This window comes from Colletotrichum destructivum, chromosome 5 (genome assembly GCF_034447905.1).
Source record: "Colletotrichum destructivum chromosome 5, complete sequence".
Lineage (NCBI taxonomy): Eukaryota > Fungi > Ascomycota > Sordariomycetes > Glomerellales > Glomerellaceae > Colletotrichum > Colletotrichum destructivum.
This window is the reverse complement of record NC_085900.1, coordinates 4,418,375-4,443,705: the sequence shown is the minus strand read 5'-3', so window position 1 is coordinate 4,443,705 and position 25,331 is coordinate 4,418,375. Positions and strand designations below refer to the sequence as shown.

Here is a 25,331-nt window from a genome sequence, read left to right as displayed (position 1 = left end):
CGAGGGCGTTTGTGAGAAGCAAGTCAGTCTTGGTCTGGAACAAACAGAGTTGAATAAAGATGGAAAAGTTCCAGCCATGATAGAATTGGAACGTCCTGTCCATGAAAGCTCCCTATCATTACTCAGACCAACGTCGATACGGGGCGGCACCCAGTTCCAAGTTTCGAAGGGCAATATGCCCCGCCAGTGCCGTTCATGAAGCTCTCGCTCGGTCGACAAAACTCCAAAACTCCCGGGTGCCATTTTCCAAAGTTCACGAATGAAAGCCTCCCAATACATTTCCCTGGTTCAAATAAGGCAAGATGCTTCTGTTGAGGTGATCTGCATCCTTCTTGTCTTCAGAGAGCGTTGTCAAGGCCAATCAGCCACTCGGTAACCCGACTCGCTTTTTCTGTTTCGGTTGGTGCCTCGCCCTTCCTCTTTTGCCACGTATGCTCGGTCACCAACACAACTCCCCATGGTCAAAGATTCTCTTGCCGGCTCAACCAGAGATAATAAACGCATTCCGATGACCATAGTATGGTGTAACCATGTATGACGTTGCCAGCATAAGTAACATTATATGCATTTCCTCCAGTAGAGAAGAATAGTCAACTAACTTGACCGAAAACTGCAGCATTCTGATCAAGTTCCTCCATTCAAAGGCGAGCGGAACCGAGCTGTTGCCTCTTTTTTTTCTTCACTCTACTTTAGCAGCCTCGAACACCAGCGTTACTTTTAGCTTGTTGTCCATTGGTCACAGGCCAAGGCACGGACAGACAGGACACTGAATGCTCTTCTTCATATAACATTTTCCTAGTCTGTATGGGCACAATTCAACAGCCAAACACATCATCAAGTGATCTACAAAAGGAACAAGACATCACATCACATCGAGTCCACGATCAAGAGTGTTCAAGAGGTCTCATTTATGCGTTTAGTGTACAGTGGCAGAGTCATGCTCCATGCTGCCGACGCCGATTAACCCGCCAACACCAGAGACGAAAATTTCATGATGGAATCTTGGGGTACTGTCTCTTTTTAAACCAGAACGAAGCAACAACAACAAATCTATGAATTTAGAGCTCGTCGTGGCTGGGGGGCTCGTCCTCGCCACCAGCGTCACCGGCGCCCTGGTACATCTTGGAGGTGATGGGGTAGGCGACGTTGGACAGCTTCTCCTTCTGCTCCTCGAAGTCCTCGGTGCTGGCAGTGGCGCCGTTCTCCTCAAGCCAGTCGGTGGTCTCCTTGACAGCCTCGAGGATCTGGGTGACATGTTAGTCATTTGTAATGGCGTGGTAAAGGGCGGGAGCAAACTTACAGTCTCCTTGTCCTCGTCGTCAATCTTGCCACCGAGACCCTCCTCGTCGTTGGCCTGGTTCTTGAGGGAGAAGGCGTAGTTCTCAAGACCGTTGCGAGCCTCAATGCGCTCACGGGTAGCCTTGTCCTCCTCGGCGTACTTCTCAGCCTCGGCGACCATGCGGTCGATCTCTTCCTGGGTAAGACGACCCTTGTCGTTGGTGATGGTGATAGACTCCTGCTTGCCAGTGCCCTTGTCGTGGGCAGAGACCTTGAGGATACCGTTGGCGTCCAGCTCGAAGGAAACCTCGATCTGGGGGACGCCACGGGGCGCGGGGGGAATGCCAGTGAGCTCGAACTTGCCGAGGAGGTTGTTGTCCTTGGTGAGAGAACGCTCGCCCTCGAAGACCTGGATGAGAACAACGGGCTGGTTGTCGGCGGCGGTGGAGAAGATCTGGCTCTTGCGGGTAGGAATGGGGGTGTTGCGCTGGATCAGCTTGGTCATGACACCTCCCGTGGTCTCAATACCCAAAGTCAAGGGGTTGACGTCCATGAGGACGATGTCCGCAGTACCCTCCTCGCCAGAGAGAACACCAGCCTGAACGGCGGCACCAAAGGCGACGGCCTCATCGGGGTTGATACCCTTGGAAGCCTTCTTTCCGTTGAAGTACTCCTCAATGAGGTTGACAACCTTGGGGATACGGGTGGAGCCACCGACGAGGACAATGTCGTCAACGTCCTCCTTCTTGACCTTGGCGTCCTTGAGCACCTGCTCAACGGGCTTCAGGGTCTTCTTGAAGAGATCGTTGTTGAGCTCCTCAAACTTGGCACGGGTAAGAGTCTCAGAGAAGTCCTTGCCCTCGAAGAAGGCCTCGATCTCAATGCGAGTAGACATCTGGGAAGAGAGCGTACGCTTGGCCTTCTCCGCCTCGCGCTTGAGCTTGCCCATGGCCTTGAGGTCCTTGGTGATGTCGACATTGTTCTTCTTGTTGTAGGTCTTGGCGAAGAAGTTGATGATACGCTGGTCGAAGTCCTCACCACCCAGGTGGGTGTCACCGGCAGTAGCCAAAACCTCGAAGACACCCTGGTCAATGGAGAGCAGGGAAACATCGAACGTACCACCACCAAGGTCGTAGACGATGATCTGGCGCTCGCCGTCGGTCTTGTCGAGACCGTAGGCGATGGCGGCGGCGGTGGGCTCGTTGACAATACGGAGAACGTTGAGGCCGGCAATGATACCGGCATCCTTGGTGGCCTGACGCTGGTTGTCGTTGAAGTAGGCGGGGACGGTAACGACGGCGTGGGTGACCTTCTTGCCAAGGAAGGACTCGGCGACCTCCTTCATCTTTCCGAGGATCATGGCGGAAACCTCCTCGGGGGTGAAGCGCTTGGCGGAGCCGGCAACCTCGACCTCGACGACGGGCTTGCCATCCTTCTCAATGACCTTGTAGGGGAAGTGCTTGATGTCAGACTGGACGGCCTTCTCAGAGAACTTTTGGCCAATCAGGCGCCTGTTATGTGGTTAACCGGGTGGGTTCTTTTCGTGTTTTGTTTTTAGAGCGTTCGCGGTTCGGGGTTGGAGCTTACTTGATATCGAAGATGGTGTTGGTGGGGTTGGCCGCGGCCTGGTTCTTGGCGGCGTCACCGACGAGTCTCTCCTCCTCGGTGAAAGCGACGTAAGACGGCGTGATACGGTTACCTGTAGTTGAGGAAGTCAGTCAAACTGCTTCAAGGAGGGAGATGAAAGAAGCCATGTTGCGCCTGTAATGGTCGAGACTTACCCTGGTCGTTGACGAGAATCTCAACATTGCCATTCCGCATCACACCGACGCAGGAGTAGGTAGTTCCAAGATCCTGGAGGTGCTGTTAGTACACCATGCTTGCTGCTTTTGGTGGGCAATGGAAGCGCCAATAGCGCGCGCCTGTCTGCCCGTCCTCCACGGAGGGCAGAGGGAGAAGAGAGGCTAACTTACAATACCAATGACAGTGCCGTAGTTCTCAACGTCCTGGGCTTGAGCGGTTTGAACGAAAGCCAGGGGAGAGAAGAGGAGGGCCATCCAGGCCAAGAGGCCGAAGCCCAAGGCCATCGAGTTTCTAGATCTCGACATTGTAGGAGATATTTGGTGCTGTAAAGCTACCTTGTGTGGATTGCGCGCGTGTGGTATCTTTTTGACAAACAAAAACGACGGGGAAAGAACAAACGTCAACGAGAGACGCTTGGGAGAAGGTTTGTGGGATTCCCTTCTACTAGCTGCACACCCAATCGAATTGAGGTGGTTTGGCAGATGTTGGATTGGGAGAGGTTGAGGGTGAGGCAGTGGGAGGGAAGAGCTGGAGGCTTTATGAATGGCTTCCCCAAAAAAAGATTGAGGTGTCCAGATTGCACAAAAGGCCAGATTTCACCTTGAGAGGCGCCACACGTGACAGGGGTCACCTCCTTTCAGTTCAAGTTGTCCCTAGCGAATCCCTACTGTGTGGCACCTTTGGGACTGCAGTGTCCCCTATCCAAGGTACCTAGGCACTGTGAGTAATGCAGCTTCTTTCGGCAAAATGGAGCGATGACCAACTATGGGATGGCAGAGGGCCGACTGCTCGGGAGACCAGTCTCCGTTGCACCAGTACAGTGGCTATGTACCGTGTGAGTATGTCTTCCCCTTGCCCCCTAGCCACGGGAGTTAAGGTGTATGTGTGCCTCACCGCTGCCGCTGCCTGCCGTTCTTGCGTCCGTGCTAGGCCATGCACGACGATTCCACCCCACCAAGGCTGTGATTCTGGAGATTTCGATCGCAGTCAGTTGCAGCCTGCCCCCTCCCCCCATGAAATCCATTGAACGTGGCCTTTTTTGCTTCTCGTTCTCTTATTTTTCCCCCTTCTTTTTTTCCAACAGTACTCTGAGGCTAGGTTTGCCTCCTGTCTTCCATCGTTTCGGCTGGCTTCTGCGGATATACAAGCCTCAGCCTGGCTTGGACCCTCTTTTGGCAGTGACTCATGATCCTACGTTGCCTTGCTTGCAAACAGATACACACACAATGCTATGAAGAGCTAGCCAATACATTGTTCATCCACATCCATGATTGCATCTAACCAATTTCCAGCTGCATCGTCAATCTGTTCCTTTCCATCAAGCACCCAGCTTCTGGTGGAGAAGGGAACAGAGTGGCCTCAAACCACCCAAGTCAACTCTTGATTACCTCCACGCCTCTTGCTGCAGCCTCCATTTCGGGGCAATACATGCCTCCCCTTTCCAGAATATTCCCGCCACTAATTACATACTTGCTGTGGGGGCAGGCGGGCAGCGTTCCGGGAAAAGAAGGTAAAAGGCAAGGCAAGGCCAGCAGAAGCAGGGGCAAGGTGTAGAGAGAACGGGACACCTTACCTCACTTAAGGTGCTGTTAGCAGTGCCATCCCGTCTTCGCCCTGAGATGACGGGGGCAACGGAGGGGCCCCTCGGCAGGGGGTGAGCTTCAGCACCTGGCCCATGCTCTCCCATGGCGCTTACCTGCCTAGGTACCTATGTACCTTACAATGGGCATCACCAACGACATATCTGTCAACATCCAACAACCGCCACCAACAAGTGGGCAGAAGTCGAACACGTATCGGTGACCAACAGTCAGTCCGTGGAGTCACTGCTTACAACGACGACCATAAGCTCGTGTCGTCCCACATAAGCATGTATGTACAAAGATAGCCTGAGGTAAGTACTAGGCACCTGCGGATCCTGTAAGCTTTGTTTGACTGGCAGCTTACTCTCTGAATAAGATCCATTGGCTGCCGCACAACATCAGTCGCACCCAACTCTATTTTCAGCACCTCAACTCTATTCGAGCCTCAATGCTGACACTCTACCTGTCTCGCGTCGCGTACGCCATGCATGGAAAGCATTCTCCTTATACTCATCGACTTGTGACACCAATCCTTCAACTGTCTCTAATACCGACGACGCCACGTTGCTTTCTTTTCTTGTCTCCTGCACCGTTTACTCCAGTAGCCCTGCAGCAATTGTCTCTCCGCCGCTTCTTAGCACCACTCGCTGCCCCGCCTCCAACGGCACCTTGGACTCCAGCTTAACGACAACCCGCGCGACCTTGCCCGGCTGCACGATCTTGGGGTTCTTCTTCACCGTGCTTCCTGTCAACTTGTCCAACACGGCTGGGATGGCCTCCACTCTGCCCGCGGCGTGCAGGCGACCGCGATGAACGTCTACTGGCATCGGCATCAAGTGGTCAAAGGCCAGTACCTTCATCGTCAATGTATCGCTCGTCTCGATGGGCGCTGCCTTGGTGCTAATGATGTCGCCCACCCGCACGTGGATCGGGTCGATGCCGTACAGGCCAATGTTGACATTTTGCCCTGCGACTGCCCAGTCTTGCACCTCGCCATCCACTTCGATCGATCGTATTGATGCCGGCTCTCCACTTGGCTGAATAATCAACGCCTCTCCGTTTTGCACCGTGCCAGATTCTATCCGCCCGGCCACAGTAAGCTGACTCTGTTGCGTCCGGTAGATTTCCGAAATAGACATCCGGAATGGCTTCTCGAGTGCTCTCGCCATCGGATCCGAATCTTCCAGCGCCTCGATCAGTGTTGGGCCATCGTACCAAGAAAGAGCCTCGTCGTCCGGCCGCTGCGCCAGGTTGGCACCAGTAAGCCCGGATATGGGCACAAAAGTGACGTTCTTAAGCTGGAACCCGTTGCCCTTCATGAATCCAGTGACTTGCTCTGAGATCTCGTCGAATCGATCCTTTGACCACCCCACCATGTCCAGCTTGTTGACAGCAACAATGACTCTTTGCACCCCCAGACTTCTCAGCAGGAGAGCATGCTCTCTGGTCTGACCCTTAAGACCCTTCTCGAAAGCTCCCGTGTTGGCATCGATGACGAGAATCGCAAAGTCTGCTTGACTGGCTCCGGCGATCATATTGGGTACGAAGTCTCTGTGGCCTGGGGCGTCGAGGATTGTGAAACGTGTCTTCTCGGTTTCAAACTGGTTGGTGGCGATGTCAATGGTGACACCTCGCTCGCGCTCTTCCTCTCGTTGATCCATCACCCATGCGAGGGCAAACGAAGACTTTCCCGTCTTCTCACCCTGTCTTCGATACCGGTCGATAAGATGTTGTTCAATATACTTCAGTTCCAGAAGTAGCCTGCCCATCAGCGTACTCTTTCCAGCATCGACGTGGCCTTCAGAACTTTTATCAGTACGCTGGCCAGAAGTATGAGTATGGACGTAGAGAACTTACCGACAACAACAAAGCTGGCACTCCTTTTGTTCTCGCTCTTCTCAAACTCCTTGAGAACGTTCAGCTTCTTGTTCTTGGGAGCTGCCGAGTCGTCTAGCTGAAGCTGTTTCATCTCACCAGTAGGCGTCTGGGAGCCTGTCGGTTTGGTGACAACTTTCTTGGTGGCGCTCTTGGCGGCAGCAGCGTCGAACTTAGTGCCCGCTGGGAGGAATTAGAGTCAGCATCTTACTGGGTCTTCGCAAAATGCGAACCTTTCGCCTGAGCTGCGAGCACGATGTCATCGGGGCTCGGCTGGGAGAAAGCACTAGGCACAAAGGTGGAAGAGTCCATGTACGGCAGAGTGTACGTCTGAGAGGCGGCGGCAGAATTCTGAGCAGACCCAAAGAGTGTCTGAGCAAAGGCAGATGGTCTTGTCGGAGGCACCACCAAACAGTCAACCTCGGCTTCGTCAATATTTCCAGGAGATGGCGCATCATCAACATCCATACCAGATGGACCTGGCGCAGGTTCGTCCTGTCGTGGCCGCGAAACGAGCGTCGCAGCTTGAGCTCCCGAGGCCGAGTCTGCTGCCAGCTTCTGTCGTTTGGCGAGGATGCTAGAGCCGGGTCTCTGACCCCCCTTCGATGACTCATCGATAGCCAAAGTTGACATTCTCTTCTCCGCTCGGTCGACCTTGTCGTCTGGATTTTTCGCCTCCGTTGCCGCCTTCTTCTTTCGCGCCGCAGCCAATGCCTGCAACTTGGAAAGCTTTGGACCTTCGCCGCCGCCGAGGAGACCGCCAGGCAGAGGCCGGGGCGGGACGAGGACAGCCTGTCGGTTGCTGGGTATATTCATCCAAGGGATGCCATGGAAAAATGAAGACGGAGAAAGGGAAACCGTCTGTCGTATGGGATATGCTGGAACAGTTGCGATGTCGTAGTCCGTTACCTCACCACCCATGCTCTCAAGACCAAAACCATCTGCCAAAACGCTCAATTTCTGCTACTGCCGCTGCCTGACAGAAAACATGAGTGACATGCATATAGAAATGCGACTTACCATCCTTGGCCTTTTTAGGCTCCTGCTTTGGGGCTGGGGGCGGCGCAACGAATTTCTTCTGCAGATATGACACTGTCTTATCAATGTCATAGTAGTAGTACCACAGTGCATCCTGAATTTGCTGCGCCGTCACTTTGTCGGCGTCAGGACCCAGCGCGCTTTGCACTGTTGCGGTTCCAACATTCATGGCATCGCGATCCTCGGGGCTGAGCTGATCGGCCTCGTTCTCATCATCAAAATCTTCGCCTTCGTACTCGTCGAGGGCCTCATCGTAGTCGAGATTGCGAACTGCCTGGTGGCGCGACATCTTGACCGAGACTGGGTTGAAGTATTGTGGGAAATGTGTGTTCGGGTAGGGAGTGGCAGCTTGAGATGATGTCGCAAAATGAGCGGCAGATAATTAAATAGAGGTGCGAGGTGTTATTGCATTCCGTTGTTGACCGTTTTTTGTGTTTTGGGTGAGTGGATGCACTGAACGCTGTGACTCGAAGCTCCTTCTGTGGTGGTTGGAAACTTGCAAAATGACGGCACTTGAACTTGTCATGGAGTAGGATGCGTGGGGCTCTTTGGTCATGGAGGGGCAACCACGTCTGATGGCGGGGTACTTGTTCCTACTTCCAGGCCTCCGATACCTTCCCTTGCTCTCCTGGCTGCCTAGGCGGTGAGCCGCCGGATTATCTGGAGCCCGGGCACCGAAGCTTCTGGTCGCCCAGAACGGCAGGCACCACCAATTATTCAGAAATTTTGGTCCACCACGACCCGGTCCTTGGAGCTCAAACCCCCCTCAACCAACGCACGATACATCTCATTTCCCCGACGTCGCTCCCAGTTGAATCGCACCACCTTCCCAAGCCCCCAGTGACGTGCGAATACCTTCAACATGGCTATGAGTACGTGGCACTCCTCCCAAAATATTATTGCACGCAGCTAACAGCATGTCCAGACCTCGACATGGCCAATGGTAAGCACCACGATTACTAGTAGCTCCGAAGTGTAAATGCTAACGGGGATATGCTACAGCGGCCGTCATGAAGGACGAGCAGGGCCGTCCTTTCATCGTTGTTAGAGAGTATGTTCTGCTGCCACCACACAGCGCCTGATTAAAGGGTCCTATACTTACCCCACACCAAGTCAAGGAAAGAAGAAGAGACAATACGGCAATGAAGCTGTCAAGAACCACATCCTCGCCGCCCGGACGGTCGCGAACATTGTCAAGACCTCTCTCGGCCCCCGCGGCCTCGACAAGATCCTCATCTCCCCCGACGGAGACATCACAGTGACGAACGACGGTGCCACGATTCTGCAACAGATGGAGATCTCCAACCACGTCGCCAAGTTGCTGGTAGAGCTGTCCAAGTCGCAAGATGACGAGATCGGTGACGGCACCACCGGTGTCGTTGTTCTTGCCGGGGCCCTCCTGGAGCAAGCGGCGGAGCTGATCGACAAGGGCATTCACCCTATTCGCATCGCGGACGGATACGACCAGGCCTGCGACATCGCTGTGTCGGAACTGGACAATATTTCAGACGTCATCGAGTTCAGCAAAGAAGATACTGCCAACCTGTTGAAGGTAGCACGGACAAGTTTGGGCAGCAAGATCGTCTCCAAGGCGCACGACCAGTTCTCCCAGATCGCAGTGGACGCCGTCCTCTCGGTGGCCGACCTCGAGCGGAGAGACGTTGACTTCGAGCTAATCAAGGTTGACGGCAAGGTCGGAGGAGCTTTGGAGGATACTATGCTCGTCAAGGGTGTCATCATCGACAAGGACTTCTCGCATCCTCAGATGCCCTCAGAGGTCAGGGACGCCAAGATTGCCATCCTGACCTGCGCCTTCGAGCCCCCCAAGCCTAAGACGAAGCACAAGCTCGACATTACCAGCGTCGAGGAGTACAAGAAGTTGCAGAGCTACGAGCGCGAGAAGTTTATCGAGATGATTCAGCAGATCAAGGACTCGGGCGCCAACCTTGCGCTTTGCCAGTGGGGTTTCGACGACGAGGCGAACCACCTTCTGCTCCAGAACGGTCTCCCTGCCGTGCGGTGGGTTGGTGGCCCCGAGATCGAGTTGGTGGCTATTGCGACAAACGGCCGTATCGTGCCTCGCTTCGAGGACCTCAAGCCCGAGAAGCTCGGTACCGCAGGCGTTGTCAGAGAAATGACCTTTGGCACAACAAGAGAAAAGATGCTGGTTATCGAGGAGTGTGCCAACACCCGCGCGGTGACCGTCTTTGTCCGCGGCAGCAACAAGATGGTGAGTGGTAGACTTGATTCCGAAGCGATGTGTCAATTGCTAACTCCGTGACAGATCATCGATGAGGCCAAGCGCTCTCTCCACGACGCCCTTTGCGTCGTGCGCAACCTGGTCAAGGACAACCGCGTCGTCTACGGTGGCGGTGCCGCCGAGATCGCCTGCTCCCTGGCAGTCGAGGACGCTGCGGTCAAGACTCCCGGCCTTGAGCAGTACGCCATGCGCGCGTTCGCCGAGGCTCTCGATGCCGTCCCGATGGCGCTGGCCGAGAACAGCGGTCTGAACCCCATCGCGACGCTGGCCGAGGTGAAGAGCCAGCAGGTCAAGGCAGGCTCCGACGTTCGCGGCAGGCTCGGCGTGGACTGCATGGCTCGCGGCAGCAACGACATGAAGGATGCGTTCGTCATCGACCCCCTTATCAGCAAGAAGCAGCAGCTACAGCTCGCGACACAACTATGCAGAATGGTGCTGAAGGTCAACAACGTCATTGTTGCCGGGTCCGGCGAGGAGGACTTTTAAAAGTAAAACGGTAAAAAGGTTCTAGATGGGTCTATGGTGTTTGGGATTATACCAGCCTGTGTACTATGCAAATAGAGATGCCCCAATGTCGAGACCACCAATTCTATCCTCCCACATGTTTCGTTCTTGCCCTCCGCTTTGTTCATTGCATCCAGCCTCTCTCGGGGCTGTACTTGAGGTAAGGCTCCATTTCGCGGTAGAAGGTCTGCCTCAACTCGGCCTGCTGCTCCGGCGTCGGACGAGAGTTGTCGCCCTGGCGACGCTCCCAGCTCTCCTGCGTCTCCGTCAGGAACGCATTAGGGTCCTGGCCGGTGGGATCCGCGAATTCGTACGATCTGAACTCAGTGTTCTCCCAGCCAGTTGCTGCGAGCACGGTCAGAAGCCATTTTCCACTCCCTCACTTACTCATTCACGCATTACACGAGACGCTTCATGGGACATCTCTCCAAGTGGGCATTGGAGGCCAGGGGATGGGGGTTTGACGCAAACGTACCTTTCTTAGCTCCGATACCGTACCAATCGTCAGTCAAGAAGTGAAGGATACCGCCGTGCGTGACGACCACGACGTGATCGTCACCGCGCACGTCGCCGACGAGCTCCCTCAGCGCCCGCCTCGCCTCGGCCGACCTCTTCTCCAGCTTCTCGAGCGTGGGCTCCCACCTGGACTCCGGGCTCGATTTGTCGGTCCAGTCTGCGGGGACCCTGCCGAAGTCGACGCGGCCGGCGAACTCGGCCTCGATATCGGCGACAGCGGACCCCGTGTCGCAGGGCGCGTCCGAGACCTCCTGCACCTCGGGCAGGGCGAGGACACGGAGGGACTTACCGACGGGGGCGGCGGCGTCGGAGGCGAAGCCCAGGAGGCAGGTGTGCAGGGTGCGGCGGAGGGGGCTGGCGACGAGGTGTGTGAGGCGGGCGTGGTGGGGGAAGGCGGCGCGGAGGGCGGCGCACTGCTGCTTGCCCAGGTCCGTGAGGAGGGGGTCGCGGATGGCCTCGTTCTCGAGCGAGAGGTTGTGGAAGCCCTGGGCGTGGCGGACGAGGTGGATCTGGACGGGCATTTTCGCGGTTGCGTGACGTTTGCTTGAGATGAGGGTACGCTGCCTACAGAGTGAATGATGGGGGTTGGGAGTGAGACAGAAAGACGGAAGTGATGCACGTAGCTACAAACGGGTTTAGTAGTAAAATAAAGTGTAAGCAGTCTGGCGATCTGTACACGATGGTAACAAACACGAAAGCAACGAGGTTGAGGTTCTTGAGCTCCTTAACGGGAGGGGAATTCACGATCCAATTATAAGCAACCAGTTGTCACCGGGGGGGTGGGAAGCAGAAAAGTAGCTACGTAATGGTCGAAAATTCCCTGTTTGGTGTGGGTGGGCAGCATCAGTCAGACTTTTGAAAATGACTCAAGAACACGAACACTGCAACAGATGCGTCGAAGAGAGACGGAGAGTCACTGAAGGGACGAGGATGGATCCACGTGGGCTACTGCGCGCCATGGCGCTGGGTGGCGCTGCACTTTTCGCGTTTGCTAGTTTCAAGGTGCGCGGGACTGCATAGGAAGGAGCGAAGTAAGGACCGGGAGGTGTGCTCCGGCGCCGATGACCGGCGAAAAGTGGATATCTGCGGCACAGGTGCCGGCCGTGGTTGGCCGGCTGGGACTCGGGCTCATGTAACAGACTTTGCGCGATCGCTTTGCCGGGCCAATAGCTGGAGGAGATGGCCGACTTTCGTTGCAGGCAACGGAACCACTGCCTGCTTCGCCGAGGAGAATTGCGTTACCGCTTTGGAGGGTTCTGGACCATAGCTGGTATGAGTCAGCTTGGTCGGCCGTCAAGCAGCAGCAGAAAGGGAGACCAAACCTATTGGGTCAGAATCAGGAACCTGCCTGCATTCAACTTACTGCAGACCCGGATGTCGTAGGTTACAGTCCCGAGGCTGCCGGCCTGGAGAATCAACACTCTCCCACGCAGAGGGGCTCGAGAGGATGCTACATAGATCATAGATCACTTTGAGGTTAGATGATGTAATGAAACCACAGCGACAATCAAGTACAACGTCAGCTTAAGTTGAAAACAAGAGATGCATCTCGACCCTCGACACCATGTATTTCCATCTGACACACCATGAACGATACAAAGAGACATGGCTTCAATGCCTTTCTACTAGGGACAAACACGAGAGTGGCGACACGGACCAGATTCGATAACAAAGACGTGCCATGTAAAATCCTGCCCGTGTTACAGCAAGCTGACCCGGCCCTGCCTTGGTTGTGTTTCGTCTCTGTTCATTCAAATCATACCGCCCGTACAACAGTCACCAAGCCCCACTGGAATAGACAAAGAACATCGTTGGATTGAATCAGGATAACGGTTGGAAATTATTAGTCTTTGCTCAGTCTGCTGATCTTGGTTCATGTTGAGCACACTGAAATCTGTATCCCAGCAAAAATGCCAGAAAGCGAACGCATACCATCCAGTAACAAAAAAACATCATTTTAAAGTACATTCCCAAGTCCGAGGATGCCGGTGTTTGGATTTCCTTTGTGACCGTGAAACGCCAAGAACCAATACAGTGACCATGTATGCTTCCGGGCCATTGAATCCTTCTTCAGAGGTCAATGAGACTTTCTTCCACTGCCGGCTGCTTGGGTGCGTTCTGCGGCGCAGACGGGAACGACTCCTGGGTATATCCGTTATTGTATTGGCCCTGCCATTGCTGTTGGGGATGTGCCGATTGCTGCGGCACCGACGGCTGCCAGTAGCTTTGTTGCTGTGGCGGGGCTTGTTGCTGTGATGGCTGGGCTGGCTGCGCAGGTGCTTGAACGGGTGTTTGCTGGTGAGGCGCAGACTGTTGATATTGCATTGACTGTTGAAGATTTGGGTAGGGGGACGGGTTAGGGTCTGCAGAGGGCGGAGCAGAAGGGGGTGCGCTGGGTTGTTGAGGATTGAAGTAATACGAAGCGTTAGGATCAGTTGAAGGTGTTCCAGCAGGTTGGCCAGGCTGGTTCTGATGGGCTGGCTGGGGTGGCTCGTTGGGAGCATACGACTGCTGCGGCGCATACTGTCCGTCAGGGGCGGTAGCACCTGCGGCCCTCCAGCTATCTGTCCGTTGGGGCTCCTGGGGAGGATAAGTACCTCCAGGAGGACCAGCCATGGAGGCGCGCTTGTCGAAAGTCGCATATGGGGGCTGGGGTGTGTGTTGTGGATGTTGGTGGTATGCTTGAGGTGGCGGTGCGTGGCCGTAGTCGACTTGTTGTGAGCCGGTGTAAAAGTTTTCGGCAGGGCCAGCGCTGTTGGGCGCGCTCGCGTGAAGAGAGGGGTATGCACTGCGAGGGTTAGGAAGGTTGTAACCCCCGACGGCGTGCTGGCTGTATGCCTTGGAGAGGCGCTCCTCCAGCATTCTGTCGTAGTAGCGGACCACAGTAGAGAGCTTGGCATGAAGGTCAAGAAGTGTGTCTGGTCCAAAATTAGTATCTGGCCTGTAACAAGTTCTGAGCGCCGCCTACCGTGTTTGCTCATGGTCTCGCCGTAAGTGCGCGCAAGCTTTGGCCGCAGCGTGCCAATACTGTCGTAAAGTTCCTGAATCTGGGGCTCACGCAGGATCGTGCCAGGGGGTTGCGTCTGCAGGCGGTCGACGAGAGTGGCAAAGAGGTTAATATTTTCGGCCTCAACTGGAGTGAGTTCATAATCGTTTTTTGGCAAGGAGAACTGCTGTGTCGGGTTTGGACCAGCGCTTGAGGTCTGTTCCTTCAAAGCCGTCGTGTGCCTCTGCTTCTGCTCCTCCATATCGGCCAGCGAAGCAGCAATCGCAGCCTTGAGGTCATCGTCCTCCTCGTCTGTACCTTGGGGTGCTGCGGGTTCAGAGTTGCTGTTGGCCTTGGGGCCCGATGGGCCGTTGGCGGTAGGTGCAACGTAGCCCTGAGAGTAGCCCTTGACTTCCTCCAAGCTCATAGCCAGGGCCTTCTTCAGGTCCTCGTCGAAGGCGTCGTCAACACGAGCGTTACGCGGCTGCATAGCGGATGTACTTCGGGTCTTGTAAGGGTATGTCGGAGATCGATCTTGCGGCAGGGGCGAGGGCGCGCCTCCCTTGGCAGACTTGTCCGTAAGCTTCGCATAGCAGCCATCGTCGACACGGACAGGCTGCATGATGCCGAGGTGCGGGAGGGGGCAAGATTTAGCCGAACATTGTTGATCGAAGCAGTTACCGCAGTTTCGGCAGTGGTGCTTTCGGTTCGTGAAAGTGAAGGCGGTTCGGCATCGCATGCATACATCTGAATCAACCCATTCGGGAGGCTTTGGGAGCAGTCAGTTTAGACATCCCAAGGACGGCGGGGGAGGGCAAAGACTTACGGCGCTGCTGTCGATCATGCTGCTAGCGACAGTGATTTTGGGGGGGAACTGGTGGCCTTCTCTCTGCAGCGTCTTGTAGACTTCTCCGATGTATCCCAAGTCGTGGCGGCCCTCGGTAGCGGCAGCCCAGGACTGTATCAGCTCGAGGATCTTTTGCTTCACTTCGTGGTTAACGGCAGCGGGTCCGACGGCTTGGAGGAGCGAGGTAAGGTTGTCCATGAACTCTCTCGAGGCGATTTCGGCGAGGAAGTGGGTGCCTCCATTCTTGACACATGTATCGGTGAGCTGCGAACGGCCGCGTCAGCTTGGTCGTCAAAGACATTCAGGCAGCAACAGCAACGATGGGTTACCTACGTTCAAGGCGCTCAGCTGGGTGTTTGGGTTCTTGTTGCCGATGCGCCTCTTTAGAGAGCGCATGGCCTCCTTGGGCTGGACGGTCTTTGACCTGATGACATCAGAGATCTCGAGATTCAGTGCGATATCCTCCCTGTAACAGTGTTAGGAACGAGATGGCGGGCGACTGGTGACGGAGGGGGTCGTACAAGCTGCTGCTGGTTGCTTTCTCAATCTGCTCGTCCAGGGCCGAGTTGGCCGAGCTGGACCACCAGCCCATCATCTTGGGAGGCTGGGTGGGTTGAGTTGGGTTGAGTTGGCAGGGAGCTGGAGCGAAGGGGCGGGCCTCGAAGGTTGATGGTCGTTTATCTAGCGTGACGGTTGTTCAGGCGCTGTCGTAAGGTGTCGTGGTTGTCGTGGTCGTGGTCGTCTTCTTTCTATCTATCGTTCGGGCAGTCGGACAAAGCGGTCCCAAAAGGATTGCGCGTAGGTAACGGATGTGGATAGAAAGGCGACGGAGGAGAGCTTGGGTATGTGTTTGTCGTGGTTGGTTGCAGCAGCAGCCTCAGGGTAGGTGTGGCGTTGGCGGCGGCGGTGGAGGTGCGTAAGACTAGAGATGTGCTTCAGTTGTAGATGCAGCAGGCTTCAGCGGCGTGGACAGCTTCAGGCGAAAGTGTTCGCTAGGTTACGTTGGCTGGGTACGAATGAGCAGGGGTTGGCCAGCTAGAAACGTGTAGACAGTGGATCGAAAGCCGCTGCCTTGAGGCCCGAAGGATGGATTAATTAGTGTGCACCACCAGGCGGGTGTCTTGAAAGTTGGGAACGTCGCCCTGTGACGAACGGACATCTCCGCGCTAAACCCAAAGGACACGACCAGCCCGGCGGACAGTGACGGATTCCCCAAAGATGACGAAGTTGGGAAGAATTAAGGTGGAGCGCGCGCATGGCGCATGGGCCTGCCAGGTGCCAGGTGCCAGCGGTAGGCATCTTGAGTATCTATCTTAGGTAGGTAATTCAATTTGCCCAGGAAGTACGTACTTTGAACCTCGGACAATCAGTGAGCGGCATGAATCTCGCGGAAATCATGACACGACTTCTACTCAGGTAGGTAAAAAATTACTCAGTCCGGCCAGCGTGGTTCTTTTTGCATGTCTCGACAAATGATGTTTTGCTCTAGGCCATAGGTAATCTTAGGTCAAGTCTTGAGTAGAAAACGACAAAAAACAAGCTGCTTGACGACCCCCATCCCCAAGAGAGCATTCATCAGCAAAGTTATATTGGTTGTGGCGCGGCAAGACAAGGCCATGCATGGGTCGGTCACTCACTGCAAGTGGTCGCCTCGACTACCTTCAGCACTATGTCTCTGGTTGACGCAGTCTCTAGCAGGGGACAGCAATTGCGTCCTCAAATCGGTGATTCCCTGGCAAGCTGCCGAAAGCACTCAGTGGGCCCCTCCCCTCCCCTCCCTCCATCCCCCAGAAAGCAGTCACGCAGTACGGGCCCTGCCGGACAAAATACCGGCACAACCACCCAAAACACAGCCGCCGCAACGGTACCGTTTCCTCCCCACAATGTCTTGCCATTGTTGAAACTGTTGGCGCCAGCCCTGGGGACTCTGTAGACTGCCCTCTACCTCGGGCAGACCACCTAACCATACCCGTACTGTACACGCTGTGCCCGCAGCAGTCCGTTCGTTCATCCACCCATCCATCCCATCCCATACATCCATCCACGCACGCTGTGCCCATCAAAGAAGGCCATTCTTCCGTTTCGCCCATTCATTCTACACGACGCCGCCTTGTTCCCTTTTACAACCCCCCCGACTCGATTCAAAGAGTATGCCCATTCCAACACGCCCTGCAGCGCCGACATAGCGAACTTGCTGTCCTCGTCTCGACATCCTCTACTACAAGAGTAGTCAGTCCCTTGGTCTGCCACTCATGACGAATCCGCCGCCGACTGTCGTTGCGTCCGCCTCCTGTCCTACACACCTCGACGACTCCGAGTCCCACGTCTCCCCGACATCACCAGCTGCACCTGCAGTTTTCTCCTCCCGCCTCCGAGTCGCCGAGCTTGCAACGACATGATTGAAGCTCCATACCGATTCCTGACACATCCTTTCCCCTTCACATGAGTTCCACGGCCTCCTCGGCCACCAGAACCGTCCTCGGCGGCGGCGGCCCGGCCGTGTCCAACGGCTCCGGGCTGCACTCCTTCGTCATGGGCGGAGATGGTGCCCCTGCCGGCCGCGGCGGCAGACCCCCGCTGCCACACATCGATGACCTTACCTCCACCTCTCCCAACATCGACATGAACCTCCCCTTGCGCAAGATCCTCGAGATGGGCGACAACGCCATGCGACAAGCCGAGACCTTTCGCGACTTTGGCCGACCCGACATGGCCTTCAAGGAGTATATCAAGGCCTCTCTGATTGCTGTCAAATACGTGCCTATGCACACCGAGTCCGTCTCCGTCAAAGGCGGCCGCGGCGACTTGAATCGCGTCTATACCGCTCTGATGAAGAAGATCGACTCCCACCATGGCAACTTCGAAAAGATCAAGGCCGATATTATCGCCGATAACCACAAGACCGGCGTCAGACCCACCGCATCGAGGCCATCCTCCATCCGCAACGGGGAGGCCATCAGACCCCAGACGCCCAGAAGCCCGCCGGTAACGAGTCCCACCCGAGCCGAGGCCGCCACGCAACTTAACGGGTCGCCGGCCGCCAAACAAAAGCCGGCCGTCCAACCAAAGCCCGTGTCGTTGCACGGAAATGCCCTACGGTCTGGCACCGGCGGCCCCAGTCTTCCCAAGAGCAAAGCTGCTGAGGATTTGGCAGCCCGCTTCGCCAACCTGAGAGGCCCTGTCGCATTACCGGGCCAGGATCCGCGGATTCGAACCCACCCCATCATGCCTTCCAGACCGGCAGGTCCGAGGGCTATGCCAGAGCCGCCCGAGAAGCCAAAAGTGGCCATCGTCACCAATCTGCCTGACCTGCCCAAGATGCCAGATGCCATCTATAGCCCTGCCAGAGGTACCGTCTCCAACGAAGCTGCTTCGCTTCCATCTAGCACACCCCGAGGCCTGTTCAGCAGGACCGGCTCATCCGCTTCCATCAACACCGTTCTTGCCAACAGCAGCAACAACAAGTCTTCCGAATATTTCGTTTCTTCCCACACTACCCCCAACGCCGCGCCCATCGCCTCAAGGGCCCCCAGCATTACGATACCCGAAGGCGATTCGATCACGGCTGAAGGTCTAATGAATTATATCAAAAGGGGCTCGGCGACCCTGCAAGTCTTAATCATCGACGTCCGCAGCCGGGAAGACTTTGACGAGGGTCACATCCTCTCACAGGCCGTAATCTGTATTGAACCCAGCATTCTTCTGCGCGAGAACATTTCGTCGGAGCAAATAGCCGAGAGCATGGTCCTCTCGCCTCCCCAAGAGTATCACCACTTCGAAAGGAGAGACACTTTCGACCTCGTGGTCTTCCACGACCAGGATTCCGACTCGATTCCGCGGTACATGTCTCCTGACATGGACGCCGCCGCTTTGCTATCTCTGCAACGCGCCCTTACATACTTCAACTACGGCAAGGAGCTGAAGAACCCCCCGAAGCTGCTTCAAGGAGGTCTGGATGCTTGGACTGATCTGATGGGCAGAGGGGCGCTTGCCACCTCGCAGACTGCGGGTGCCATGCGAGCACCTTTGGCTCGTTCTCCTCTGAAGCCGACCATCTCGATATCCAAGCCGAACAGGAAGTACAAGGTCACGCCGCTGAAACCAGAAGAAGTAAAGCTTTGGGAGGAAACACTGCAGAACGTCGAGCTCGAGACGGCGCGATCCCCCGGCTTCATGCACGTGCGCAGTACGGAAGAGTTCCTGCGAAGGTTCCCCGCGGTGTCTGCCGAACAAGAATCCATGCAGTCGCCGGTCGGTCCGGAGCAATCGGCCTATGGCTATTCTCAAAACCATGTGGACCTCTACTCCGACCTGCCGTCACCACCTACCCGGCCCGCCCCGGCTGTCCCGCGTCCAAGTTACAGCGGTCTGTCGCAGACGCAGGATGACCACGAGGGGCCTGGCGCCATCGCCTTCTCCGCCCAGGGCCGAAATGCGAAGCAGGGCCCCTTGGCGCGCCCCGACTCTCCTGCGGTCGCGAATGCCGGCAAAGATGGTTTGCGCATCACTGGTCTGAACAACCCGGGCGTGTGGTGTTATGCGAACAGCTCCGTACAGGCTCTTCGGATGTCACCCGGGTTCGGAAAGGAATTGGCCACGTTTGAATGGCAAAACATGTACAAGGTGCCAAAGAAGACGGACGAGAAGAACGACCACCCCCAGCTCATGTCCCGAATTCTGTCCAACTTATTCCATTGGCTGGACTCTGGCAAGTTTGATGTCATGAAGGCGCAGACACTCATGGTTAGTCTTTTCCTCTCCCACCGCATGCGCGCCGTTTCTAATCGAATGCAGGACTACTCCCGATCAGTCTGTGAAAAGAGCCGTCACAAGGACAGGGGCGATGAGTTTGGCGGCGGTCGACAACAAGATGCACACGAGTTCATCTCATGGCTCATGGCGTATCTCCACGACGAGACTAACGTACGACGCAACCGTAGTAGCACCGACACTCCCGCGCCCACCCCCGCGCCGTCCATGGGCGGCAAGTCAATGCTTCAGGGCGCATACGAATGGTGGGCGCAGTACCAAAAGAAGAACGCGTCCATGGTCGACAAATACTGGCGCGGCATAGAACTCTCGACCGTTGTGTGTGCACAATGCAAGAACCGCACATACACGTGGGACACGTTTGACTTCCTTTCAATACCCGTCAACCGGAACACGCATACCCTCGAGGACTGCCTCAGGGCGCACCTTGAGACTGAAAACATCTCGGACTATCAATGCGACAGTTGCAAAACAAAGGGGCTCGGCAGGAAACAGGCAAGGCTGGCGCGAATGCCGGAGCTCTTTTGCCTATGTCTGAAGCGTTTTACGGTTGACAACCACGGGGGGGTAAAGAAGGATCTGAGTAGAGTCACATGGGACTTCAACAACTTCAACGTCGATGAGTTCTTCATTCCACCAGAAGAGCGGACGGCGGGGTCTGCGCCGGACGAAAACTTTGAGCTTCCATTCGACTACGAGTGCTACGCAGTCATTATCCATTCGGGGCCGAACATCAACTCTGGCCATTACTACGCGTACGCCCGGGATACACATAATCCCGATCCAACGGTCTGGTACAAGATCAACGACTCTTATGTGAACAGCATCAGGATCGACGGGACGGGTCGGTCTGGTGACTACAGCGAGAAGGTTTTCAAAAGCAGCGGCGAGGTCCCGTACATGGTTTTTTTCCGCAGAAAGGGTGGTCGGTCGGCGAGGTGATGGGACGAGTGTATTAGAGGGTAGGCAGAGCGTCTGCACGCGGCGAAAAGGGGGTTGGATGCGAGGGCTGTACATGGAAAGGCGGTTTCGACTTCGCATATAGAAAGGGACGACTTGTCGGGTGCGGGTATCGGCGAAGCATGGGAACGAATGTGCGTGTGTGTTTTCCCGCGATTCGTGTTTTCGAGCGCTTCCAAGCATGGCGTCTGGGTGGTTCTCCGAGCCCCGTTATGCGTTGGGGTTTTCCTGTTTCCATGTTCTAGGTCGGGGTTTTTCTTTTCCCTTTCTTGTCTTTTTTCTCTCTTTTTCTTTTCTTTCGCGGAATGGATTTTTGTGCTATGAGACCCATGACAAGCATAATACCATTGAATGAAGAGCTGTTTTCTGTGTCGGTCAAGGTGGCTTTATGAGGGATTGTGGCTGTGTATCCCGTATTAGAACCACCATACGGGGTTGATGTCGGCTCCGTCGCATTCGTCGGGTTCGAGTGCGTAATAATGGGAGGATGAAGCCACGCAGGGCTTGGCATCATCAATTTGTCCCGCCTCTTCCCCATGTAGTCACTCACAAGGGGAGCAATCTTCTCTCAGGTAGACAGACAGGTTGATGGATGGGAGAGAGGAAGTACGGCCGCCCGTCGGATCAGTTCGGACTCGCCCCAAGGGGACGCAAAGTTGGCCAGAAGAGGCATCCATGTTTGTCACGCTCTCAACATGGGTGACTTCTCGTGTCGGTCGAGGGTATATAGCAGCTAACCCCCAAGAGACTGACGACGCGAAACAATGGTTTCCCCTCCATCTGCTTGGATCTCTAGACTAGCAGGTTAACTCAATAGACTTTCCGGCCAACAAAACTCCCCCCTTCTTCGGCCTCACGACGACGATCCCTCCTTCTCCTCCTTCTTCTCCTTTGCCGCCGAAGACGACAACACCAGCATGGCCAAATCCGACGTCTCCATTTGGCCTTACGAACCGTCCTTCCCCCTCGCCGTCATGGGCGCGGCGCTCTACGGCGTCGTTGGCGCCTGGCTCACGTACCTGACGCTCGTCCGCCACCGCGCGTGGTACTTTTCCGTCGTCGTCATTGGCGCCGTCATCGAGGTGTCGGCATACGTACTGAGGGCGTACTCGGCCAAGAATCCGACGGAGATTGTGAGTTTTGAGTTTCGTTTCTGGTTTATCGGGGCCGGCGGCGTGTCTCTCTCCCTTCTCTCTCTTTCTCTCTCTCTTTCTGGAGAGAGAGAGGGAGAGAGAGAGGGAAGTCTTTCTCTCTCTCTTTCCTCTCTCTCTCTTTCGCTCTCTCTTTCTCTCTCTCTCTTTCTCTCTCTCTTTCTCTCTCTCTTCTCTCTCTCTCTTTCTCTCTCTCTTTCTCTCTCTCTCTTTCTCTCTCTCTTTTCTCTCTCTCTTTCTTCTCTCTTTCTCTCTCTCTCTTTCTCTCTCTCTCTCTTTCTCTCTCTCTCTCTCTCTCTCTTTCTCTCTCTCTTTCTCTCCTCTCTTTCTCTCTCTCTCTCTCTCTCTCTTACTCTCTCTTACTCTCTCTCTTACTCTCTCTTTCTCTCTCTCTTTCTCTCTCTCTTTCTCTCTCTCTTTCTCTCTCTCTCTCTCTCTCTCTTTCTCTCTCTCTTTCGTCTCTCGCTCTTTCTCTTCTCTCCTCTTTCTCCTCTCTCTCTCTCTCTCTACTCTCCTTACTCCTCTCTTACTCTCTTTCTCTCTCTCTTTCTCTCTCTCTTCTCTCTCCTCTCTTTCTCTCTCTCTCTCTCTCTGCTTATCTCTCTCTATCTTTCCTCCCCTCTCTCCCTCGTCTCTTCACTCTCACACACTTGTCTCGCTTTTCTCTCTCTCTTCTCTCTCCTCTCTCTCTCTCTATCTCTTCCTCCCTCTCTCTCTCTCTACACATGTGTTTGTGTGTGTTTTGTCTTTCCCAGGAGCTCCTTATTCCTAACAAATACATCCCTTATCGTACCTCCCCCTCTACGAGCAATATGGATAAACCCAAACTGACGCGGCTCCCCCAGACCCCTTTCGTCCAGACGACGACCTACACGGTCCTCGCCCCCGTCCTCGTCGCGGCGGGCAATTACCTCCTCATCGGCCGCCTCATTCGCGCCGTCTTGCCGGCCGGCCACCACACCATCTACCACGTGCCCGCGAGCCGCCTCACGCGCGTCTTCGTCGGTTGCGACGTCGTGTCATTCTGCATCCAGGGGACCGGGTCCGGCGTCGCGAGTGGTGGCGGCTGGGCGGGGCCGCTCGGGGGAGCGGGCGTCAAGGTGCTGATCGCGGGGCTTGTCGTGCAGGTGTGCTGCTTCGGGGCGTACCTGTGCGTGCTGGCGAGGTTCCACGTGTTGGCGCGGAGGATGGCGCGAGAAGACGCGCCAGCCAGGTGGAGGAGGGTTCTGGGGGCCGTTTACTGCAGCAGCGGGCTCATGCTGGTGAGTGCGCGCCTCCTTTGCCCTGTTCTCCTCGCAGGGTCGTTCCGTGTGTGCTGGAAGTCGCAGATGATGCTGACGACGCCGCGTCCCGACGCGGGAACAACAGCTGCGTTCGAGCTATAGGGTCGTCGAGTTCGCCGAGGGGATGGGCGGGTACGCGTTCCGCAACGAGTGGTTGTTCTGGGTCTTTGAGGCCCTGCCAATGTTGATCGCCATCGGGGTGTTTTGCGTCTGGCACCCGAGCGAGTATCTCGGGAGGGACGATGCGAAGGGGAGGTTTGCGAAGGGCGGCGAGGGGGTTCGGGAGGTGGATGAGGCGGTAACCGATCGGGATACCCGTCGTCGACCGTAGGGGCCCGATTTGAAGCGGTGTCTTGTCGCTTGGTTCATGTGACCGATGCTTGACCTTCGGGATTCGTTCCTCGCATCAAAACAGGGTTATGGAAAGTCAGAAGATTTCTCGGCGGTGATTGTGATGATGGCAAGTTTGGGGCATTTGTCCAGCGTTTGTAGTGTCCAAGATTCATGCATCGCCGTGTGATGATGCCCCGTTTCCGTCGCCAGCCTCCTTCAGCTTAGAAAACCCCAGCCACGGAACCGTACGTACACCTCCTCGCGACCATTAGAGGCCACTCCGCGTGCTTCCTCACCTCCGCGGGCAGCCCTGTGGCTATTTTCTCCAGCCACGCCAGTGTGACCCGGCCCCAGACCTCAACGGCGCCGCTGCCCCGTGAGGTGCCGTAACCCAGCATGGCGACGAGGTAGTCCATCAGGAAGAGGTGCGCGAGGACGAGGCGCGCGGCGTGGTTCGTCGGAGAGCTGAAGAGAAGAAGGTCCTCATGGCTCATCTCGCCGTAGCGGTTCTGGACAATGGCAAACGCGTAGTAGGCTAGCCACGTTTCCTCGACGTGTCAACGAAGGCCGCCACGTTTGGTGCTTTGCGGGGGGTAATGGGTAAGTGAGGTAGGTAGGCAGATATATGGAAGGGGGACAGTGACTCACCGTCGTCCGACTCTGTACGGAAGAGGGCCGCAACCTGTTTCAGGCCGGCCAGATACTCGACTTCGATGACGCTCCCGCACAGCGGCGCCAGGTTCCTGAGGCTCGCTTCGAACCCCTCAAAGATCTCCATAGGCTCCTCTTGCCGTCGGCAAGCCCCTTCGCGCCGCCTCGCGACAGGGCCATCCTCTTGCATCCCTCGACGTGCTTCGGCGTCGACAACCCACGGAATGCGGACGTCTCGAACGAGGACATGGCCTGCGTGGCGACGATGTGACCTACGATGACGCCGGTGATAGCTCTCGCGTAAGCTAAATTATGTACCCTCTCGACGGACGGGCAAAGCCAGCCAGCCAGCAACCAAGGAAAAGAAAAGGGAGAAGAAAACACTCACAGCCCCTGACCATCCACAGAAAGTCAACCATGCCCTCCGTCATGTGTCCCGCCTGAAATGTGAGCGCCATGATGGCCGCAAACGCCGCGTCCCCGTCGGCGCCCCGGAGTGACCGTCCCCGCCCGCCACATGAGAGCTTCAAGTTCAGAGCGCGGATGGCGCGGACGCGGTGGCTCAGCGCCGGCCGGGCGAGACGCGCGTCCCGGGTCAGCGCAAGGCTCGAGGCGCCCAGACCTAGGAGCGCGTGGAGGAGGAAGTCGTACTGCAGATGCCGTCGTTGGCTTTTGCTTTCTGGGGGGGGGGGGGGGGGGGGAGGGCAGAGGGGAAGGCGACGCCAAACGAAACTCACCTCGTGCGCCATCCTCGCGACGTCTCTCCAGACTCCTTCGCCGCCGATAGGTAACCCGGGCGTCGCGTCCAGCAGGAAGTGTTGGAAGAACCGCAGGTCCTCGGCCCCGAAAACGGGCCCGCCCACGCCGGTACCTCTCAGTGCGGCCCTGAGGCTCGTTGTCTGTCTCATGCGCTCCATCTCACCGTCGCCTACCTCACTGACCTCCCACGACGCCGACTCGGCCCCCCGTGATGGGGCTCGACCACCGGACACCCGCCCTTGCAAACCTAATTCGCCCCCCTGATCTTCACTACCAGCCCCCTTCGCCGACGGCCACTCGCAAACGATCCTCATCCGCCGACACCCACTGCATTCGGGTCTCGCCTCTGAGCACTTCACCTTGCGTCGCTTGCACCCAAGACACCCGTGTCAGGACTTGGTGTGCCCCTTGCCGGGGATCGGTCGTCGCCGACCGCCGGCAGTGCCGGGAGGAGTCGGGTCCGGCGGCCGTCTTTCGTCGGGTGGACGGGGCGTCGGCTCGGCATTGCAAGTGGGGTAACCGCCGGATGATTCGCCGGGCGTTGACGACGGGGACGACAACTCGGAGACGCCACTCATTTTGATGTGTGACTGTACACCCGACGGAAGAAAAATAGATGTGAAGAGACGGGGGGTGTTTTCAATCCCTCGACCGGCTTGTTACCAACCTCCACCCCTGACGTGGCTTACGTGCGCCTGCGGCGTAGTACATGCATGCATGGTATGGTGTTGGTT

General features: G+C 56.2%; 9 protein-coding genes across 9 annotated transcripts; 4 read left to right on the top strand and 5 right to left on the bottom strand.

Annotated features, from left to right (window-relative positions):
• Positions 1 to 889: 889 nt before the first annotated feature.
• CDEST_08887 (Putative Heat shock protein 70 family) lies at positions 890 to 3,611 on the bottom strand. The gene is made up of 5 exons (XM_062925046.1): positions 3,252 to 3,611; positions 3,060 to 3,132; positions 2,866 to 2,977; positions 1,301 to 2,789; positions 890 to 1,244 (listed from the first exon to the last, which is right to left on the bottom strand). The coding sequence occupies exons 1-5, from the start codon at positions 3,384 to 3,386 to the stop codon at positions 1,059 to 1,061; spliced, it is 1,995 nt and encodes a 664-aa protein (XP_062781097.1). The 5' UTR covers positions 3,387 to 3,611; the 3' UTR covers positions 890 to 1,058.
• Positions 3,612 to 5,257: 1,646 nt separating this feature from the next.
• Positions 5,258 to 7,866, bottom strand: CDEST_08886 (Putative HBS1-like protein; the record flags this gene model as incomplete). Its single annotated transcript, XM_062925045.1, has 4 exons — positions 5,258 to 6,462; positions 6,522 to 6,722; positions 6,773 to 7,480; positions 7,560 to 7,866. The coding sequence occupies 4 exons, from the start codon at positions 7,864 to 7,866 to the stop codon at positions 5,258 to 5,260; spliced, it is 2,421 nt and encodes an 806-aa protein (XP_062781096.1).
• A 391-nt stretch (positions 7,867 to 8,257) lies between these two features.
• Positions 8,258 to 10,462, top strand: CDEST_08885 (Putative chaperonin TCP-1, chaperonin Cpn60/GroEL/TCP-1 family, groEL-like apical domain superfamily). Its single transcript, XM_062925044.1, has 5 exons — positions 8,258 to 8,449; positions 8,503 to 8,520; positions 8,580 to 8,628; positions 8,691 to 9,807; positions 9,862 to 10,462. The coding sequence occupies exons 1-5, from the start codon at positions 8,440 to 8,442 to the stop codon at positions 10,321 to 10,323; spliced, it is 1,656 nt and encodes a 551-aa protein (XP_062781095.1). The 5' UTR covers positions 8,258 to 8,439; the 3' UTR covers positions 10,324 to 10,462.
• On the bottom strand, positions 10,317 to 11,745 carry CDEST_08884 (Putative histidine phosphatase superfamily, clade-1). Its single transcript, XM_062925043.1, has 2 exons — positions 10,817 to 11,745; positions 10,317 to 10,686 (listed from the first exon to the last, which is right to left on the bottom strand). Exons 1-2 carry the CDS (start codon positions 11,376 to 11,378, stop codon positions 10,466 to 10,468), a joined length of 783 nt encoding a protein of 260 aa, XP_062781094.1. The 5' UTR covers positions 11,379 to 11,745; the 3' UTR covers positions 10,317 to 10,465.
• Positions 11,746 to 15,543, bottom strand: CDEST_08883 (Putative FYVE zinc finger, VHS domain, ubiquitin interacting, Zinc finger, FYVE/PHD-type). Its single transcript, XM_062925042.1, has 5 exons — positions 15,212 to 15,543; positions 15,024 to 15,156; positions 14,670 to 14,954; positions 13,826 to 14,612; positions 11,746 to 13,775 (listed from the first exon to the last, which is right to left on the bottom strand). Exons 1-5 carry the CDS (start codon positions 15,283 to 15,285, stop codon positions 12,928 to 12,930), a joined length of 2,127 nt encoding a protein of 708 aa, XP_062781093.1. The 5' UTR covers positions 15,286 to 15,543; the 3' UTR covers positions 11,746 to 12,927.
• Positions 15,544 to 16,533: 990 nt separating this feature from the next.
• On the top strand, positions 16,534 to 22,028 carry CDEST_08882 (Putative Rhodanese-like domain, ubiquitin specific protease domain-containing protein). Its single transcript, XM_062925041.1, has 2 exons — positions 16,534 to 19,433; positions 19,485 to 22,028. Exons 1-2 carry the CDS (start codon positions 17,133 to 17,135, stop codon positions 20,400 to 20,402), a joined length of 3,219 nt encoding a protein of 1,072 aa, XP_062781092.1. The 5' UTR covers positions 16,534 to 17,132; the 3' UTR covers positions 20,403 to 22,028.
• A 224-nt stretch (positions 22,029 to 22,252) lies between these two features.
• On the top strand, positions 22,253 to 22,976 carry CDEST_08881 (Putative RTA-like protein). Its single transcript, XM_062925040.1, has one exon. It carries the CDS (start codon positions 22,297 to 22,299, stop codon positions 22,954 to 22,956), a length of 660 nt encoding a protein of 219 aa, XP_062781091.1. The 5' UTR covers positions 22,253 to 22,296; the 3' UTR covers positions 22,957 to 22,976.
• A 1-nt stretch (position 22,977) lies between these two features.
• On the top strand, positions 22,978 to 23,258 carry CDEST_08880 (Putative RTA-like protein). The gene has a single exon (XM_062925039.1). It carries the CDS (start codon positions 22,979 to 22,981, stop codon positions 23,183 to 23,185), a length of 207 nt encoding a protein of 68 aa, XP_062781090.1. The 5' UTR covers position 22,978; the 3' UTR covers positions 23,186 to 23,258.
• Positions 23,259 to 23,408: 150 nt separating this feature from the next.
• CDEST_08879 (Putative fungal transcription factor) lies at positions 23,409 to 24,755 on the bottom strand (the record flags this gene model as incomplete). The annotated part of the gene is made up of 4 exons (XM_062925038.1): positions 23,409 to 23,722; positions 23,836 to 24,090; positions 24,227 to 24,488; positions 24,576 to 24,755. 4 exons carry the CDS (start codon positions 24,753 to 24,755, stop codon positions 23,409 to 23,411), a joined length of 1,011 nt encoding a protein of 336 aa, XP_062781089.1.
• Between the last annotated feature and the right edge of the window lie 576 nt (positions 24,756 to 25,331).